At 45.6% G+C, this 17,844-nt stretch overlaps 2 protein-coding genes across 9 annotated transcripts in view; one reads left to right on the top strand and one right to left on the bottom strand.

Moving 5' to 3' along the window:
* The window catches only part of LOC143426409 (phosphatase and actin regulator 2), a 266,425-nt gene extending 263,211 nt beyond the window's left edge, over window positions 1-3,214 (top strand). For 6 of the 7 annotated variants that reach the window (XM_076899851.1, XM_076899854.1, XM_076899852.1 and 3 more), the window contains 5 exons: window positions 478-634; window positions 1,840-1,895; window positions 2,016-2,119; window positions 2,201-2,373; window positions 2,645-3,213. In XM_076899851.1, the coding sequence (XP_076755966.1) occupies window positions 478-634; window positions 1,840-1,895; window positions 2,016-2,119; window positions 2,201-2,373; window positions 2,645-2,660 (506 nt within the window). In that variant the 3' untranslated portion in view covers window positions 2,661-3,213. Of the gene's footprint in view, window positions 1-477; window positions 635-1,839; window positions 1,896-2,015; window positions 2,120-2,200; window positions 2,374-2,644 lie in introns of all 7 variants that reach the window. The other variant, XM_076899849.1, reaches the window with a different exon arrangement.
* A 7,729-nt stretch (window positions 3,215-10,943) lies between these two features.
* S6kl (ribosomal protein S6 kinase like) overlaps window positions 10,944-17,844 on the bottom strand; it is a 58,916-nt gene continuing 52,015 nt past the window's right edge. For both annotated transcript variants that reach the window (XM_076899847.1, XM_076899846.1), the window contains 2 exons: window positions 11,451-11,675; window positions 10,944-11,260 (listed from right to left, as the gene is read on the bottom strand). In XM_076899847.1, the coding sequence (XP_076755962.1) occupies window positions 11,141-11,260; window positions 11,451-11,675 (345 nt within the window). In that variant the 3' untranslated portion in view covers window positions 10,944-11,140. The remainder of the gene's footprint in view (window positions 11,261-11,450; window positions 11,676-17,844) is intronic.

Here is a 17,844-nt window from a genome sequence, read left to right as displayed (position 1 = left end):
TTGCAGTTACCCGTGAAGTTTCGCGTGTTGTTCCAGAAAGTTCATCAAGAATATAATTTTTTAATATCGCGGGGCCTCTATTGGATTATGCGAGAGATAAAATTCAGTCGCTACAGTTAACAAGCGAAAGAGCATAAATTCTGTAGCCCGAATAAAAGATACCTAGCGAGTTGCTCGATTAAAATTGGAGCGCCCTTCCCGAAACGAGAATTGAGAGAAAAATCGAGGGCAGAAAGTAAAGATTACGGTAACGATTAAATAAATTACCTTCTTACAGGCAATTATCGCGTCCACCGTAAAAAAAGACACCCGTGAACACATTTTCCCCTCGTGAAATCTCTTTAAAGATCAATTACTTTGGTTCTCGTATTCAGGAAGCGGTCTCCTCTGGTGAAAATGTGCTAGACGACGAGTGCCAGATACGTGTGCACGTAACCGACGCTTAATTAAGAGGCTAATTGCTTCTTCTAATTGCAGGCCGGCTGGCAGCAAAGATTGCGCGCAAGGAGTCGCTGTCGTTGAAGCTCGCCCTCAGGCCAGACAGGCAGGAGCTCATCAACAGGAACATCCTTCAGCTGCAGACGGACAATGAGAGGCAGGAAACGAAGGAGGCAATCGGTGCCAAGCTCATCAGGTGAGAAAAAGATCCCTCCCCTTTCTCTTCTCTCCCATTTTTCGTCCCCGAGTATTTCGATTCGTCGAATCTCTAACAGTGACGCGGAGAATTAATATTAAGCTACAACTTTCTACCATCTGACGCAATTTTATTCCTAACGAGAAATAGCAATGATAGTGGGAAGTGTCGAAGATAAAATAATTATTTTCGTCGAAGAAACCAATTTTCTACGGCCATTACAATAAAATGGATATGTATATATATCTTGGCGATACAAAGGAGGAATAAGCAAACTTCATTCAGGATCATTAAAAAGCATCCATAAATCGCGCGACCTTACCTCTGGTAAATAAAAAGGTGGAAAAGGCGGTTGGAAACGCGATAGATAAAAGCGTGGCGGGCATTATTCGTGGGACCCATTGATCGCCCGCATTGAGACGGGCACTGAATCCTCCGCGCGTATCTCGCCCAGCCATGAATAGCGTCACGTCTCCGGGCATAGAAAACCGCGCCTGAACTGTTGGCGATATCGGTTGCAGCTCGCCTCTCTAGCCGTTACGTTCGCGTGAATTTATGCACTCGCATTGACGTAACCGCGGATCCTAAATTTAGGAATTAACCGGACACCGTCAGGGTTTGTTTCCCTAGGCGGGCTGGAACCACCCCCCCGCGTGGAGAACGCCGGGAATTCTTCTGATCGCGATCGAGAAATCGCAAGAGAACGATGGCGAAGTAGGTGTGCGCGTAATTTCGAGCGTCCTTGACCGTCTATCGATTTCACTTCGCGAAAGTTTAGATAATTCGTTGATGCGACTTAAGATGGGTCGCGCGACCGGATGTCAAAGGAAGATGTACGTGCTATCGTTCTCTGGGACTGATAGAAGTATGAGAAGCGTTAAAAGTGTGTATTATGCACTTACTATTGTAAATGGAATTGATAAGCACGGAGAAGCTCTCCTCGAAGCGTTGAAAAGCACTCGCGTAACGGCTAATAGAATGATTCCGGCAGTCAGTGGGTCGTATCCATCGAAGAATACGAGACTAGGCCGACAGCTGTCACTGAAGAGATTACGTCGGATCGCGGGGGCAAACAGTTGACCACGGTGATTCACTTGTTTGCCACCGCGTGGATTTTACACACCCTCCCTTGACCGATCGCCCGGGAGGAAAGCGGGATTAAGACCGATAGACTCGCGCTGATTCCCGTGGCACTCTTATTTCAGGCGGCTGAGCATGCGGCCCACCCAGGAGGAGCTGGAGGAACGAAACATTTTGAAAAGTAAGCCACTCTGATTCGCTTAACCGCCTCCGTTCTACCGTTAGAACCGAATTCTAACTAGAATAACTACGATTCTGATTTCAATTTTGAAAATACGCAACGTGCCCAATTTATTCGCAGAGCAAAGTCCGGCAGAGGAGAAGAAGCAGAAAGAGGAGAAGAAACGGTATCTGCTGCGAAAGCTCAGCTTTCGACCGACCGTCGAGGAACTCAAGGAAAAGAAGGTAATTGTTGGTTCCTCTGGCTGTAATCGATGAAGACGCGATGGTAGGATAGCGGTATAATTTTCGATTATGTTCGAATAGATTATCAGGTTCAACGACTACATCGAAGTCACGCAGGCTCACGACTACGACAGAAGGGCCGACAAACCCTGGACGCGGTTGACTCCTAAGGACAAGGCAGCCATTAGGAAGGAGTTGAACGAGTTTAAAAGTTCGGAGATGGCCGTTCATGAAGACAGCCGACACCTCACTAGGTACGCTATAAATTTTCACTCCTAAATAATTCTTCGTGCCCTACCTTCAAATCTTCGGCTACGCCAGATTCTGAAACTTTTTTGTAGTCTACATTGTTTCGCATTGGAATCTCTCTGAGCGCCATTAGGCGCCAACGGTACTCGAAGGATTAAATTGCAATCAGCTACGATTATGCTTTCCTTCGTGTACCGTTTCAATGTTAGCTTAGTCGCTAAAGAAAAATGACGCAAACACGAATAATAACGGGATCTGTATTCCGATCGGTTCCAGGTTCCATAGGCCATGACAATTGCAATGTGTTGAGGTGCTACAGTGTGGTGCGGGTATAGGTGAAGGTGCAGTGTGGTGGCCTCGCGTCGAGGCTGGATAAATCACTCTCGGTTGACCGTGGCTTCCGAGGGTATTTCACGACGGGAGTACTCCGGTATACTCCGAGCGGTACTTGGGAACGGACGTTGACGGTGGTTACAGTTTAATGACGTTGCCGCGCTTCCTCTTGTCATTCGTCGTCGTCCACGTGTCGTCATCGTGTCTCACATGCATCGCGTCTCTCTCATCCGGTAGCCGTCATCGATCCGCCATCGCCCTCGTTAATTGGCTCGTGCCGCCATCCGCGGTGACGACGAACGTGCGTACGCGGCGTCGATTGTGATAAGGTGGCCCTGTCCCAAGAGATAGTTTAAAGAGACGAGGGGTGAAAGGGATAGAGATGGAGGAAGGGTTCGCGTCGTCGGGTCGCTCGTCGATTTCTCTTCGTTAAGGCTCGTCCACGCTTGAGCTCACGCCGATGCGTACCGTTGTCGAGCGTCCAGCGCGGGTTTCGCTCTTTTCCAGCACTTTTGCATATATTCTCTCGATGCTAACTATGAAGAGTATATGCGTAGAGGGAGAAGAAAGCGGGCGTAGCGACGAATCGTAGGCAGAGTTATTTGAAGCACGGTAGAGCCTAAGATTCGACTGTTGGGAAATTGCAACTTTGAGAAGCAAAGACGTCGTTCCACGGTAATCTCGGTAAGGAGACTCTTTTTGTACGAACGTTCGTAATAGCGGCTGATTGCTTGCCCTCTTGTTCCACGAGGCTGATGAGCATTGTCGCCCGGTAAACTTTGCTAGCTCTCCGGACAGTTTAAAGCGAGGCGTCGAGTAACTTTTAACTAGAAACGACGAGTAATTGAAAAGGGAGGTACCTTTGAGATAAACTTTCGGACACACTTTGAAGTAACGTTCAAGTTAAATGCATACTTTGAGGGTAGTCGGATCAATGGGAGAGGGTAGGAGGTAGCGTGATCAACGAAGGCAGCCTTTTGACTCTTTGGAACACAGCGAAGTCTATCGCGAGATTCTGATCAAATATTCTTGTCGCGTATAATATGACAAACCGGAAGATTCCGTTTCGAACGAATCGTTTGTATTTTCCTTCGCTGCGTAGGGGTTGAACAATGCGCAACGCGCGCCGCATATACAGAGCGGACCATAAATCGCTCGCGAACGAATGTATACAGTTATCCTAGCCTCAGATATCTCTTCTTTCCGTATCGTTTCTTTGTTACAAACGAATAGTCGCGTACACCATGAAAATGTGCCATCCACTAGCTCGCGCTCAATGATCAAAATGATTCCCTTCGTTTGTAATGCAACGATTTTACCTCTTTACCTCGACTCAAGCAAGCACAAATCTTGCCATAAATGTGCTACAGGGACAGGTTTCCGAATCCAGACTTAAGACACTCGTTCAAATACTCAGGACCCAAAGAAAAACATTACGATCGCCTAGCGTGGCTCAGTGGATATCACGCTTTCAGTTCTATACGATTATTCGTTTGTAGCAAAAGAAAATGGAAGAGGGAACAGAAATGGTTGAGGTCAGTGGCGAGTGCGTGTTGGTCCACCCTGCAAGTGAGGCAATCTCACTTAAGTAAGATCGCTGCGTTTCCAAGGGTTGATCCGTTTGTCTTGCCGCGATCGAAGATGTTTCTTCGATCGAAGGAGAATACGGCGTGAGCTCGCGTGTGAACGTTTCTTCTCCGAAAACACCATACTTCTTTGCCATCAAGCTAGCTCGTCAGTGTCACCTGGCATCAAACGCGTATCCACGTGAAACGATTCCTACGAGAGAGGAACATTGAAGTATTTAGCGTTCGTGTGATATTGTACATCCCGCGGGTAATTTTGCGAAAATACTCAAACTCGACGTGGGAAGCGAGATGCGCGCACCATGGCGGATGGAGAGTAGAAATTGAAGGAACGCATAAAACGTCGTCGGGAGCCGTCGTAAACGATAATGGATTGATTTAGCTTTCGATTTAATTGTTTAAAGATATGTTAGTTCGAGATATTTTTATATGTTGACGTTTAATCGAGCATGAGTAGACGAGAGAATTTTATTATCAGCCGGATGAAAGGAAAAGGATAGCCAATTCGACGAAACGAAATGAATATTTTGTTTTTTATCGTAACGATCGAACAAAAGTTGAAGTAACTCAATGCTTCGCCGTGTACGGCGCGGTTGTTATATGTGATTTATCGTGTATAATTCCACGGACCGTGATCTTTAATCGACCATTTTTTAAATCGATGAATTCGTTGTTCGTGTCATGGTAAACGTTGCGTAGTTTTATTACGATTAAGCATTGTTCCATTTTTGCGCGCGGACAGAGGCGTGTCTGAGGATTCGACCCGTGTGCGAATTATCTATGACAATCTTGTTCGAATTGACAAGAAAAAGAAACAAACAAACAAACTATTTTTCCTTTTTACTGCCAGGTATCACTACTTCTCTATTCGCGGAGCTGCCTTGAGGAGCACAACCGCTTACCGACTTATTGTACGAAATGAAACGTGAAAAAAGACAGAGGCGAAGGGAAAAGGAATGATCGCGAGAAGGGGGAACGGAATTAGATAGAGAAATAGAAACGCGGACGTAACGGCATCCGTTCTCGCGAGGAACGCGATGAGAAGCGAGGAAAGGGAGATGGAAGGAATCGAAAGGGAAAGAAAGGAAGAAAAATGCAATTGTGCAATTACACACACACACTTTGTACAGAATTAATATACATAGAGCGTATTTTAGTGGTTATTACTATTGTTATTGTCATCATTAGCGGACGCTGCGATCCTCGTTGATTTTCGATCACGCGTTTCGATCGTGGGAGCATCATACTTTTGACAGGCGACCGGAGAAAAATCGTCTACGCTATTTGGATCGTACCGTTGGTCGTCCCGTTGAAAATTGGCCGTAGATTAGGGGAAATATCAATCCGTTCGATCGGCGCGCGTAGACGTTCTAATCAATTGGGCAGATCGTCGAGGAAACGAAATCTGACGGGAAATATCTAGAGAATCGAAACGTGCTTCGATGTCTTGCACGCTTAAAGCCCCCCCTCGAAGCTTCCTGTCTCTGCAGCATGTGATCGTCATCCGTTTTAAAGCTCGTGTAAATTCGCGTCGAAGCCAAATCGAAAAAAGGGAACTCGCCGCTGACACCTTCTGTTTCGATGAGAACGAAATTCGTACAATCGGAATATAAAAACAGCGAGAAAACGAATGATCTCAAAAAGAGATGCAAAATTTCTCTTCTTCGGGTTTCTCGCGGCTAGAAATTGCGACTACTTTTTGGTACGCGGTTATTACTGTTGAAATTTTTAGGTGCGAAACTTTTCGGAAGATTATCCTGATGTTCGCGAACATTGGACTCTCATTCATTAAAAATTAATACTTCGAAACGAATACCATTTAATTGGCAATAAAAAAATGTATCGATTTACTAGAGCCTTACAAAGCTTTAGGTTTTCTACTTAAAATTAAACAAAAATTCCTCTTACTTAAATTAACGATAAAAAGCAAAAGTCTGAACGGTGATAACTCGCGTGCTACGTAAAGACGTTCAAGAACATCTCTGATTGTCTGAGCAACTTCTGGACACCGAGGAACTCCGAAGATCCTAGTAATTCTCGATACCAGAACTCGATCACGCGAGTTTCCCCCTACGGACGTACATAAGTCGCGAATCGATTTTCCTTCTAAATAGTAATCTAGTTTTAACGATCGTCCAATGGGGTGAGAGGATCGGATGGTCGATCTCTCTCGTTAAACCCGTCGGTGAACTCAGTTGTTCGATATTATAAGCGAAACAAACAAGCAGAAAAAAAAAGAAGAAATAAAAAAATTTCGTCAACTTCGCGGTCGTCGAAGGTGTCAGACACGAAAAGAAGGGGAGGTAGGAGGGAAGAGAAAATAAGATCGAGACCTTCTAGTGAACCACGGAGACGCAAGTGATTAAGGAACAATGTATGGTAGGGAGATGAAGCGTCTCTCTCGTTCCATTGGTCGAGCGCTGTGGCTACCGTGTAGTCAAACAAATATATCCATTAATTTCCGGATCGGCGTGTGGTATGAGAGTGCGACCGTGTGTGCGAGTGTTTAATTAAATCGAGAGTAAAAGATGATAGAGTGAGAAGAGATGAGCGAGAGAGAGAGAGAGAAAGAGCAACGATCGACGAAGATCGATAGTAGTTTAAGGGTTGAAACGCGAGAGGGTTGAAACGTAAGAGGGATAGAAGGACGAGAGTGAAAATGGGAAAAATCGAGGAGAATGTGAACGAGAGGCAAGTCGAACGTTCCCCTCAGAATTTTCCTATTTTTCGTTGTCTTCTTTCATTTTTCTACCTTTTTTCTGGTTTTTCTTCTTTTTCTCGAGTCAATTTCCATTTCTTTTCGTCGCCGGAGGACGTCACTCTCGATGGTGGATGATTCACGAGCGACGTGTACAGGACACGAAATTGCGAAACATAATTAATTAACGACGAACAATTGTAAATAATAGAAAAGGGTGAGAAGGGGAGAGGCGATTTCTAGGCGTATACACATTGTAAAACACACCGCGATAGTGATCCACGCTAACACGCTAAACGATAATTACGCATGGCAGAACGAGTGACTACTTATAAATATTTGACTTTAGGTAAACGAGGATAAAAAGGAAAACTAGCGATCTAAACGCGAGCGATACACACCATATACATATATAAATATTATATATATATATATATACATAGATATATATATATTATTATATCGAGGCGTACAAGCAGTATGTGCGTTTTCCAGCACAGATAGTTGTGGTATTTTGTGTACAAAAAAAAGAGGAAGCAAGGAGAAGGGTGAAAGAAAAATACGGAAACGCGTACCCAGAGAGAGAAATTGCTGTTGGATATTTTCGCCGCGCTCTGTCCAATCTGCGTGATTATTATTATTATTATTTTATTATTATTATATTATTATTATTTTATTATTATATTATTATTGTATTCTAGTTATTACAATTTTAATTATTATTATTATTATTATTATTATTATGATTTGTGTAGGAGAGGCGCGATGAAATGATTTCTCAGCGCTGGCAATCGCCGTTTGTCGAGTCACGATCGATCGATCCCATCGAAATTCGCTATCGACTCTTGCACCCGGACTTTTCCGCCACCCCGTGCAATTTCGATTTGCTCTACACACACGTACGATTCGCGCTGGCTCGGCTCGTTCGCGTTGGCTCCCAACGTGTTTGCCACTGTTTTAATCAGGTGCAATTGATAATTGACGCTTTGATGCCGATTAAGGTTTCACCGTGGGTGCGCAAGGGTGCAAGGACTGTTGGAGATTCTCGGAAAAGACTCAATCTCTGCCAAATTTTTAAGATAGGACACCGGTATTTTGATATTTCAAATATTTTTAGCAACTTCTCGTGGGGAAGAGATCGCGATAGCTGGGAACTGGCGCGATGGAAGGTTCGGTGATTTCAATGCGTGGCGGCGGTGACGTCGCTACCAGAGACTGTACGATTCCTACACTCGATCAAAGTATCAATTCGTTTACAAATGCGTTCGCGTGCTTCTAACGTTCTATTAAAACACACCAGACCCCCGATTTTACGATCACGAAATAGTGAAACGGTTACCCTAACTGTGACAAAAGTTAGACGTCCGTAGACATCGAGCGAGTGGATTTAAAGAGAGATTAATTTCCCAAACTGGCGAACAGCGCGTGGTCGAGCCGGCGCGCGATCCGCCGAGGCGAAGGAAGAAAATTTAGAAGGAGGAAGCAGGCGAAGGGAAGAGAAGTCAGGCTGTAAAAATAAAAATTGTCGCGATCGACGGCCGTGCCAAACGCGGCCGATTCTACTTGTATCATAATCTCTTACGATAGCGCTATTATAAACAATAACGAAACAGTAACAAACAATAAGGTAACTCGTAATTTAAGGGAGCGTGGAGCGGAATGAGAGTACGTGCGCGAGAGAGAATGCGAGCGAGAGAAAGAGAGTGCGTGTCGATTAAATCGTGCGACGAGTACGCGAGTTAGTGATCGATGTGTCACTAAGAGAAGCACCTCGTAGCTACGAACGGGCTTCACGGATCGCAGGCCGCTGGTCTCGCGATTCTCCTTACTTCCGCCTCGATCGATCGATCGATCGAAAACGCGGGAGCCAGCCGGCGATTCTTCGAATAGTCGAATCGCGGCGCCCACGGAGGCGGAAGCGAAGAAAGGGGAGACGCGCGAGACCAGCGTACGCGGCCGGCCCAAAGGATTTTTACCAAAACGACTTCGCGAGTCGCGGAGTGGAAGCAGTTATTATAATATTAGACGTAATTATTGAATTTCGTTCGAGAGCGCGCGCGCGGTTTTGTTAAACGACCAACGGCTGGTCGCGATTAACGCCCAGTTTGGTCCACGGAAGGCGACGAACGGCGTGCTTCGTCGGCTTTTTTGCGGTTGGCGCAATTTTGTAAAACGCGGACGCGTCCCGCGAACGATCGCTGGCGCATCGAACTCGTTTCATTCCCCAAACGAGACAGAGCTCACCTTCCAGTTGCTGATTACCTTCTTTTATTCACGGTTTACCGGGCTGTTTTATCGTTCTTCTTTTGCCAAGGAACGTTGGTTTTTAACGCGCGACCAAGACGATGGAGGAACGCGTCTAGTTTCTCTGTACTTGTCAAATTCTTAAACGCGAATTTTTCGACTTTTATCTCGCGGAGATATGTCGAGTGTTTTAATTGAAAATGAAATTCTTCTTCTTAAGGATAGGACGCGCGATCGTGATTCTTCGTGTTCCAATGAATTGTATTATCGATTGAGAAATGTTAATCAAAAATTAATCGATCCGTTTCTTCCTCTTTTGTTCACGTTTTATCGATTCATACGAGAAAATGGAAACATTCGACCAGTGATCGGTTGCCGACGCGTCGTTCGGGACGTAATTCGAAGGGATATGCGTTGTATTATATATCGAGAAACCCTCTAAGTGTAAGAATAATAATGTATATATAATTATTATTACCGTAAAAACTTCGATTGATTGCACTCCGGGGGAAAGGAGCTGCCTCCTCCCCCTCGTCTGAGAGGAAAGAATACAAAATGAGATAAATTGAAACGCACGAAGCGATAAATCTCAAAAGGTATAATATTCGTGGATGTAACGATGCGAAGGGGGGTGAAAAAAAAAAGAAAAGAGAAAAAGAGAAGAGGAGAACCGGTAAAACGAAAAAGAAACTGTTCTCGCATTAATTTGAAACTGAAGATGAAAAAAAGAAAAATGACGAAAGCCAAGAAAAAAAAAAGAACAAAAAAAGACCGCTACGTTTTTCGATCCAGATCCGTTCTGTTTTTTGTTGTTAGTTTGTACGCACTACGATTTATCGCAATTTATTGTATTATCGATGAAATACTGTAACAAAAATACTGTTAACTATTCTTAAAAAAATTAAAACTTTTGTAAACTGAGACCAACCGCGTCCCCGTGAATTCTTCAAGCTGCTCCTGAAACGAATTCCAAGGGAATACCTGGTAACGAATCGTTAGGAAATCGGGTGTCTCGTACGGTGAAACGAACAGCGCTCTGGATATTTTCGTCGCTCGAAATGTCTGGAAAAAAAGTTTATGATTCAACAATTAAGCCACTACAAATATCGAAAAGTATTATTTCTTAAACATCCCCACTTTTATCGTTGGTAAACCCAGTGTAAGTCAAGAGAAAGACGATCTCATCGAGAGATCACTCGATTGTTATTTAGATCGCGCGCAAATCTTTCTCGAGTGCTTTAGAAAGAAAACGATGGACGCGTTATTCGCGTATTCGCCTGACTTACGCCAGGTTGGACAACTTTCGAAATTGCGAGGAGGAATACGGAGAATCCCGCAAGAAAGAAATCGTCGCAACCGATGATCTACCTTTATTCTACGATAAGAGTACACATCACTTTCATATGTTTGATTCGCTTCCGCGTCACCGTCCATCGCCATCGCAACGAGGTAGAAGGGCTATAACACGTACTTGGAGAACACCGCACACAAAAAGCAGCAATCGCACATTGACACGTCGACGTTTACGCTTCGCGATACAAAAAGGTCGCGGCGAATCGTTTAAAAAATGCATAGATAGAAAATAACATCCCTGAACGTTGCGACACTTTCATCAAAAATAGTACCAGACGTGTATCCACGTAATCCACGTAACGGAGTAAAAATCTGTTCGAAAAATATCGATCTCGGGGGTACAACGTAATCTAAAAATTGACGCTAATCGGTAGAACGCTTAAAAAGTAATGGATGGCTTCGTGGTGTGATCGCTTCGCGACGAAGCTGCAGCGAGGAACAAGCTAACGTGAATGTAAACGTTAGAAAAATAGCTGGTGAACATCTTCCCGACGTAATTGATCTGGCGTTAGCTGAAATTACTAAATACTATCGCGCTACGGATCACATTTAATGAGATCATCGATCCTCGATTTGAGAGGTGCTGTCCCTCAGAGAAGACTCGAAGTTGGAGAACTCCCTGATCATCCTTTCCTGCTGAGTCTCGATCTTTCGTCCCAGCAGACGAAACGGTGATTCCTGCGCGGAAATTCGGAAAGTCACTTGTCAGATTACAAATTACGACTCGCTAAAAACACATCAACGAGAAAAGAAACTACAAAATGTATAATTACACAATTTATCAACTTCCAAACTCTATCAATAATTATTCCAACACACTTGACCGGTTGGTACCGCGAGTAATAAGAAAAAAGGAAGTATTTCGCACCTTTTTCTTCTCGTAGCTTCGCAAATCGTAGCCCATGTAGAAGGCGATCCTCTGCAAACTCAAGAGGGACCTGAGCCTCAAACAGGGGTCCGGTTGGAGCAATCGTTTCAGCATATCCTTCGCAGCCGCGGAAAGGTTCTCCGCGTTAGGCGGCAGAGTCCCGGCTGGTGCGTAATCGGTCCCTCTGTCCTCTGGGAAAAGTTCGCAGGATGCACCGGCCGGGTACTGCAAAAGATTACGCACAAATTCGTGACGTAATTGATGAAAGATCGTTTCATTAAGAGATGCAGCGGACTGAAGAATCTACGAATCGATGTAGCGGCTCGATGATCAATGAAAAACAAAAGGCCCACGCGTGAAAGTAACGTTAGGGACAAGGACTGTCTTTAAAAATCCTTTTCACGATCTCTTCCTCTTCCTAGCCAAAGTCGAACTGCTTTTAAAGCATCGACTCGACGCAAACTAAACACCAACAACTTCCTAAATCGCTTTTCTGCAGACGACCACTGTGCATCGTAGCTCAGGGACCAATTAACAGTCCGCGTCTGGCCTAAACACGCGACCTCGACCGCCGAAGGGCCCAGGAGACGCCGAGGAGACCAGTGTTCTCCAGCGCGACGCGGCGCGGTGTCCATAAATATTTGTTTTTACGAGTGGAAGCTCGGTGGAGGCTAGAGAAGCTATTACCAATGTGGACTCTAGCCTGTCTAGGTGGTCGGTACCTACGCTCGCCATTCCGCTCCGCGCAGGTACACACGCAGGGTCAACGGCCACTCACGACCCTCAACCTATTCGCTCGTTCGTATCCCTCGAGCGTGTGCCGCGACCTCGCGCCATCCGCCTCCCGCGGCACACGCGAGCATCTCTTTGTCTCGTCATCTTCTACTCGCGATCCGTCGCGTTTCCTATGGAATTCTATAGCTTTTTCTCGCAGTTTTCGGTGCTTCTGACATTGGACCATTTTGGTGGCCGATGGATCTCGAGACGGAGCGATGAAAAAGTTACCTCGCGAAGGATTCGAGCGATAGCTGGTTCGACGATATAATAGAATGGGATATGGTACATGTTAGGGAGTTTTTAATCGATATTTAGTCGATATATACTGTCGAATGTTTCAAGTATCTCTCCAAGCAGACCATTCGTATCGTTGCTGCGATGTGGTACGACACAGAGAATTCGCGAACGGTACTTTCACGTGAAAAGAAAGTGTTAAAATTGGGCAGCGAGTCGGCTCGTTTATCGCGCGGTTAAACCGTTCGTTATGAACGAGGTCTTAATCGACTCGTTGCTCTGCAATTTACGAAGATGTTGCGTCAGACGAAACAGGAATCGGCGTTATTACGATCTGTTACACATTCATCTCTCGAGGACCTTGTCGAATCCTACGTTGCGACGTATATATATCCACGATCGTATCGCGACGTATATACAAACGATCAAAAAAAAAAAATCCATCACGCGTTTCCATGAAACAAAAACACACTCGAAACCCGAAGAAGCCACCAAGGCAACCGGAGAACAAGCCCAACGACAATCCCTGCACGGTTCCTCCGCGATATTGAAATCTCCCCTCGTAAATCCGGCATGGCGGCGGCACTCTCGACCTTCCGTGGGCCGTGTCCGACGAACGGGATAAATCACGGCCAGCAGCCGGAGTTAGTATCGATAATCACCGCGGCGGTGTTTCTAAATCGTTGTTTACAAGCGTCGCCAGGAGAAAGGAAGGGAAAGGCCGAGCCAAGGGGCGATGGAAACACGCGGAAGATCGGTGACCGGAGCGGACGAGATATTCCAATTCGATCTCGCCGGGAACCTTGACCGAGAGTAACGGTACAGGACGATCATTACCAGCGATCGCAGATAGATGAGGCCGTTTTAAAACGGTCCCCGTTCGCTTCTGCATAGATCGTGGAACGGTCCGTGCCGGCGGCGGAGAGACGGATCGGTTCCAGTTCAACTGATCTGCCCGGGAACCGTTCGATATCTATCGCGATCTACGAGCGGACGGTCTCGAGCGTTGCAACGCGCATAGCTCCGCGCCGTGATAAATACGCGTTGATAGCCGATTATCGATCGACTCGATCCGAGCGGGTATTATATCGATGACTCCTTCTCGCCGCGGAGGATCGCCGAGGCGGACACCGTTGCTCGTTCCGCTGCTCCTCGAGGATGCAGGTGTTCGCTCTTTTTCACGCGTGCAAATTGAACGCGTATTAGAAAGCTTAGAAAGGCGATTCCGTGCAAGTGAGCCGAGTTATCTCGTCGCTGGACAGTTAGACGGGAGCGTATACTCTCGTTGAATCGTATGAGGCATTACGGACCGAGGAAGATTTATTCTTACCGATGCGCGGGTCGCTAATTTTCTCCACTTTTTTTATGGGGGAACCGTTACCACGATGGTTTTTATGGTTCCTTTTTTTCTGCGCCCGTTTTTTCTGGCCTTTTGTTACCGGCGGTTATGTAAGAAATGTTGAAATTTGAAATTACTGCCTGGAGGCCAAAGATGACTTGGAATTACTTCGAACAGTATTCTTGAGTTCTTTCGTCGAAAGTGGTGGTTGACGATAAACGAAACAGGACGAAGCAGAGAGACTGAATCTCTTGCAATTGTTGGAAAAGCAAAAGTAACCGAACTCATGTTTTTTTTTATCACTGTTGATCAGCACACGTGTACTCATTGTAGATGGGATTAGCCAGATGAATTGCAATTTGTAGAATTCACTGCCAGCTATTCTACCAGCGCGAAGTGCCGGTAATCCTGCGCGGACAATGAATTAAAATCAAGGATACATTTTTTACACGCAACCAAGCAGCGTATACCGTACTCGCTGTAGCTGGTTAAAAAGCAACAAAGACTGAAGTAAGTTATATACTCGCGCTGTATCCTCCTAAAACCGATAATAAATCACGTCGCGCAAATACCGTACTCTCTAACCGCGAACGCTCCAAAGTACTCACAAATCACTGTCGAGGCGATTTAACCCTTTACCAGCTACGACTTCGTTAATATAAGATGAACTCGAATACCGCTGGTATCGACGAGAATTTAACCAACCACCTCGACAAACTCGTACTCGATCCAGCGTACATTAATTAACAAACCTGACGTCAGTTTAAACAGCCATTATCGACTGCTGTACAAGCTCAATTTTCAACGACAAAATCCACCGTTAACTCGACGAACCTTTTACATACATATCTCACACGCGAACATGTCCGACGAAGGCTTGAAATACCGATATCCCCCCCCCCCCCCCCTCCGTTATCGATTCTTTTCTAATCCTCACTCGCCATCAATGGAGCCGTAAACGAGCCATTCAATCGACGATGGGAATTCGCTGAACAACCGTCGATCCCTGGGGCTCCTGCCAGAGTAAACAAAATCTGTCCGCGGCGACGGCGACTTCCGCGTGTTCGCGGCCTCTTCGCGGCGACTTCTTCGTCTCCGCCGGTGGTTCGTCGAAGTCATCTCGAGACGCGAAAAATCGGGGCCGTTGAACCTGCCGGTAGTTGTTGGACGTGGCATTTTTTCCCGCGTACGCGCAACGAAAACGCGCGACCGCCATCGAGCGAGGTTAGGACTTGGCCGCGCGCGTCGAATTCCAGCTGGACGGGGAGGCTAGGCCGGCTAATTGCTGAGCAAACCTCCCAGCCATCGACGGATTCACCTACGTGCGGATATATACGTTCGTTAGCACTCGCCGCGTTCGCCTTTTGTCTGTCTCGCCCTTAAACCGCGGTTTTAGAACTCCTCGAGATTGCAGGAAGAAGATTGCGCGCGCGTCCTCCACGCTCGGAGGAAGTTCGTTTACTCTAGATGGTACGCGCGGGGTGGTCGCGAGTTGCGTTTCGAGTGGAGGACGCAGAGGTATGCGCTTCAAGAGGCGCATTAAAGGGGCCAGAAGCAATAGTGTGCTTCGAAGAAATTCTAGGTTTGCGAGGGAGAGCGATTGTTTGGACGGAAGGGGTGGTTCGGGAGGGAGATGAAGGGTGGAATGCGAGTTTTCTATCTTCTATTGATCGCTGTGTATTCGTGGACGCGAAATATCTTTAAGATTGTCAATTTTTGTAATTGTATCAAGACGAGCCTATCTAGCAGATGCGATAGTTCGATTTCCAATCGTGTTTGAAAGAAAATGAAGAAGATAGTTTCATTCTCATACCAGACTATCACCATGAAAATTGTACTTTAAAATAATGAAGCTGGAATTTGTAATACATTAATTAAAAGCATGAGATAACGACTGATGCTTAGAAAATTCTCACAATCCTCGGAACAATTGGATTAACATAGCGATTTACAATTTTAAGACGAATCCAGAGCGTAACGATAACTTTTCTGCGATGTTTTAAGACAAGGGAACGAAAAATGTACGGAAAAATCGTGCGCACGAAGAATGGCGTCGCTGCGATCCCTCGCGCGGCTCGCTCGGCCCGCGAACAATCGTGGGAACGTTTTCGTGCGGAAAGAGGAAACGCGAGATTTCTGGGCTGCGCGCGGAAAACTAACAGGCGGTTTCCTGCGCGCGGCAGCCGCGTTCGTTCGTTAGCGTGGCCATTAAACGCGGCCCCTGGAACGATAACGTTTCCTGCGGGATGAGATGCACTGCGGTTTACGGCCACCATCGCGCGTACCTTCGAAACCCTCGAAGCTTTTCCCGCTCGGCTGCATCCGCGACTCGGCCGCGCCGAGCAGCCTTCGAAAATACGTTTTCACGGGCGTCCGTCTGACTTTGATCCACTGTGAGAATTTTCACGGTGCGAAACTCTATTTTCGTCGGAAAACTAGATTTTTCTCTGTTCTCTTTTAGTTTGATACCTCTGGTAGCTTTAATTGTACCATCCTGTGATTCTATAAGTATGTAATTTAATAATTAAATGATATTGCAGTTTAGCGAAGTACACGCATCGAGATATTATCTGCATGTGTAATTAAGTATAATTCATGATGTGTTTTTAGTTGCCAAGATAAGTATTCGTGTCTTTAATACATTCTTAATATATTTCTATAGATAGTTTCCTCTGTGTCGTAAATTGGAAGACCGTCATCAAGATAACATGTTAATTTGTAGAAATTTCTCGTGCGCGGAAGAGCGATTGCGTTCGTCCATCTTTGTACTCGATGAAATAATGATTGACTTCACGAGTTCAATCTTCGATCCTCGATTAACAGCAGACATTTGTCTCGAAGCTGCACACGCATCGACGGGATGCGTAACGCTGCATCGAATATGCGACGAGCGGATGTCACGAAACGAAGAGGAAACCCGAGGATAGACTGAGCACGTGTCTCATGTCTGCAATCGCAATGATCTCGTATTTTTGCGCGTATAATCTCTCCCGTTTATTCCCATTGTTGCCTGTGGACGTCGATAAACACCTCTTTACGGAAACGAAACGATTATCTACGGGGCTGTGCTCGAATCGCTCGTCTGAATTTAAATCGATCGAATGTTAATATCAGACTTGACTCTTTCCTATATTTTCCTATATTTTCCTATATTTTAGATTCATTAAAATGTTTATGCACTCGTACACACTTCGATGTAATTTCTTTGCATTCAGAAGATAAAATTCCCAAACAAGACACAAACAAGATGGAAGCATGATGTACGAATGCAAAATAGGAAAGAGTACGTACTCCTCTAAACATCCATCGATATATAAAATTCCTCTCGGCTCGGTAACCGAGTCGACCGACAAGTTTCAATTTCATAGAAACAATTACCACAAAGAATATCTCGACGCGCAACAAAACTTTACAGCAAATGAATATTAACAACCGGTTTGGCCGAACGATGTCAAGAACACGTACGATTATTCCTTCGCGATCGATAATGGAAGATCGGCTCGAGGATCCAAAGAAAGAAGGGATAAAGAAGCGACGACGTAAGACTCGATGCGCTCATCGAGCGTGCACGTCCAACAAGGCTGTCGATGCCAAAAATTCGAATCATAATAAAACAACATACACACACGTACAAGGAACATTTATCTCGCACGAGAAATCTTTTCGAAAACAGTTCGAAACGCTGACTTTTGTCTGACATCGAAAACCACCCCCCTTAAATTTCATCCCCCAAAGGTAGAGTTCAAATATCTCCTAATAAAAAAGAGATAAATTCGCAAGATCCTGGACGATCGAATTAGAAGAGCGAAGAGCACGTTTCAAAGTGGTGCGCGAAAAGAAGAGATCGCCAGTCGGAAGCTCGAGAGTAAAAAGACAGCGGGTCCAACACGCGCGGATCGATATTACGACGCGCAAGCCCGTTTCCCGCGAGGTGCATCGACCACGGGGCCGGTTCTATTCCCGGCACGATGACGGTGTTCTCACGACAGAAACTGCAAATAGAAACTGGTGATTACGAATCCATCATAGGCATCGCGCGCCGGA

The sequence above is a fragment of the Xylocopa sonorina genome, chromosome 8 (genome assembly GCF_050948175.1).
Source record: "Xylocopa sonorina isolate GNS202 chromosome 8, iyXylSono1_principal, whole genome shotgun sequence".
Lineage (NCBI taxonomy): Eukaryota > Metazoa > Arthropoda > Insecta > Hymenoptera > Apidae > Xylocopa > Xylocopa sonorina.
Note: the sequence above shows the minus strand (reverse complement) of the source record. Positions and strands in the feature narration are given on the sequence as shown.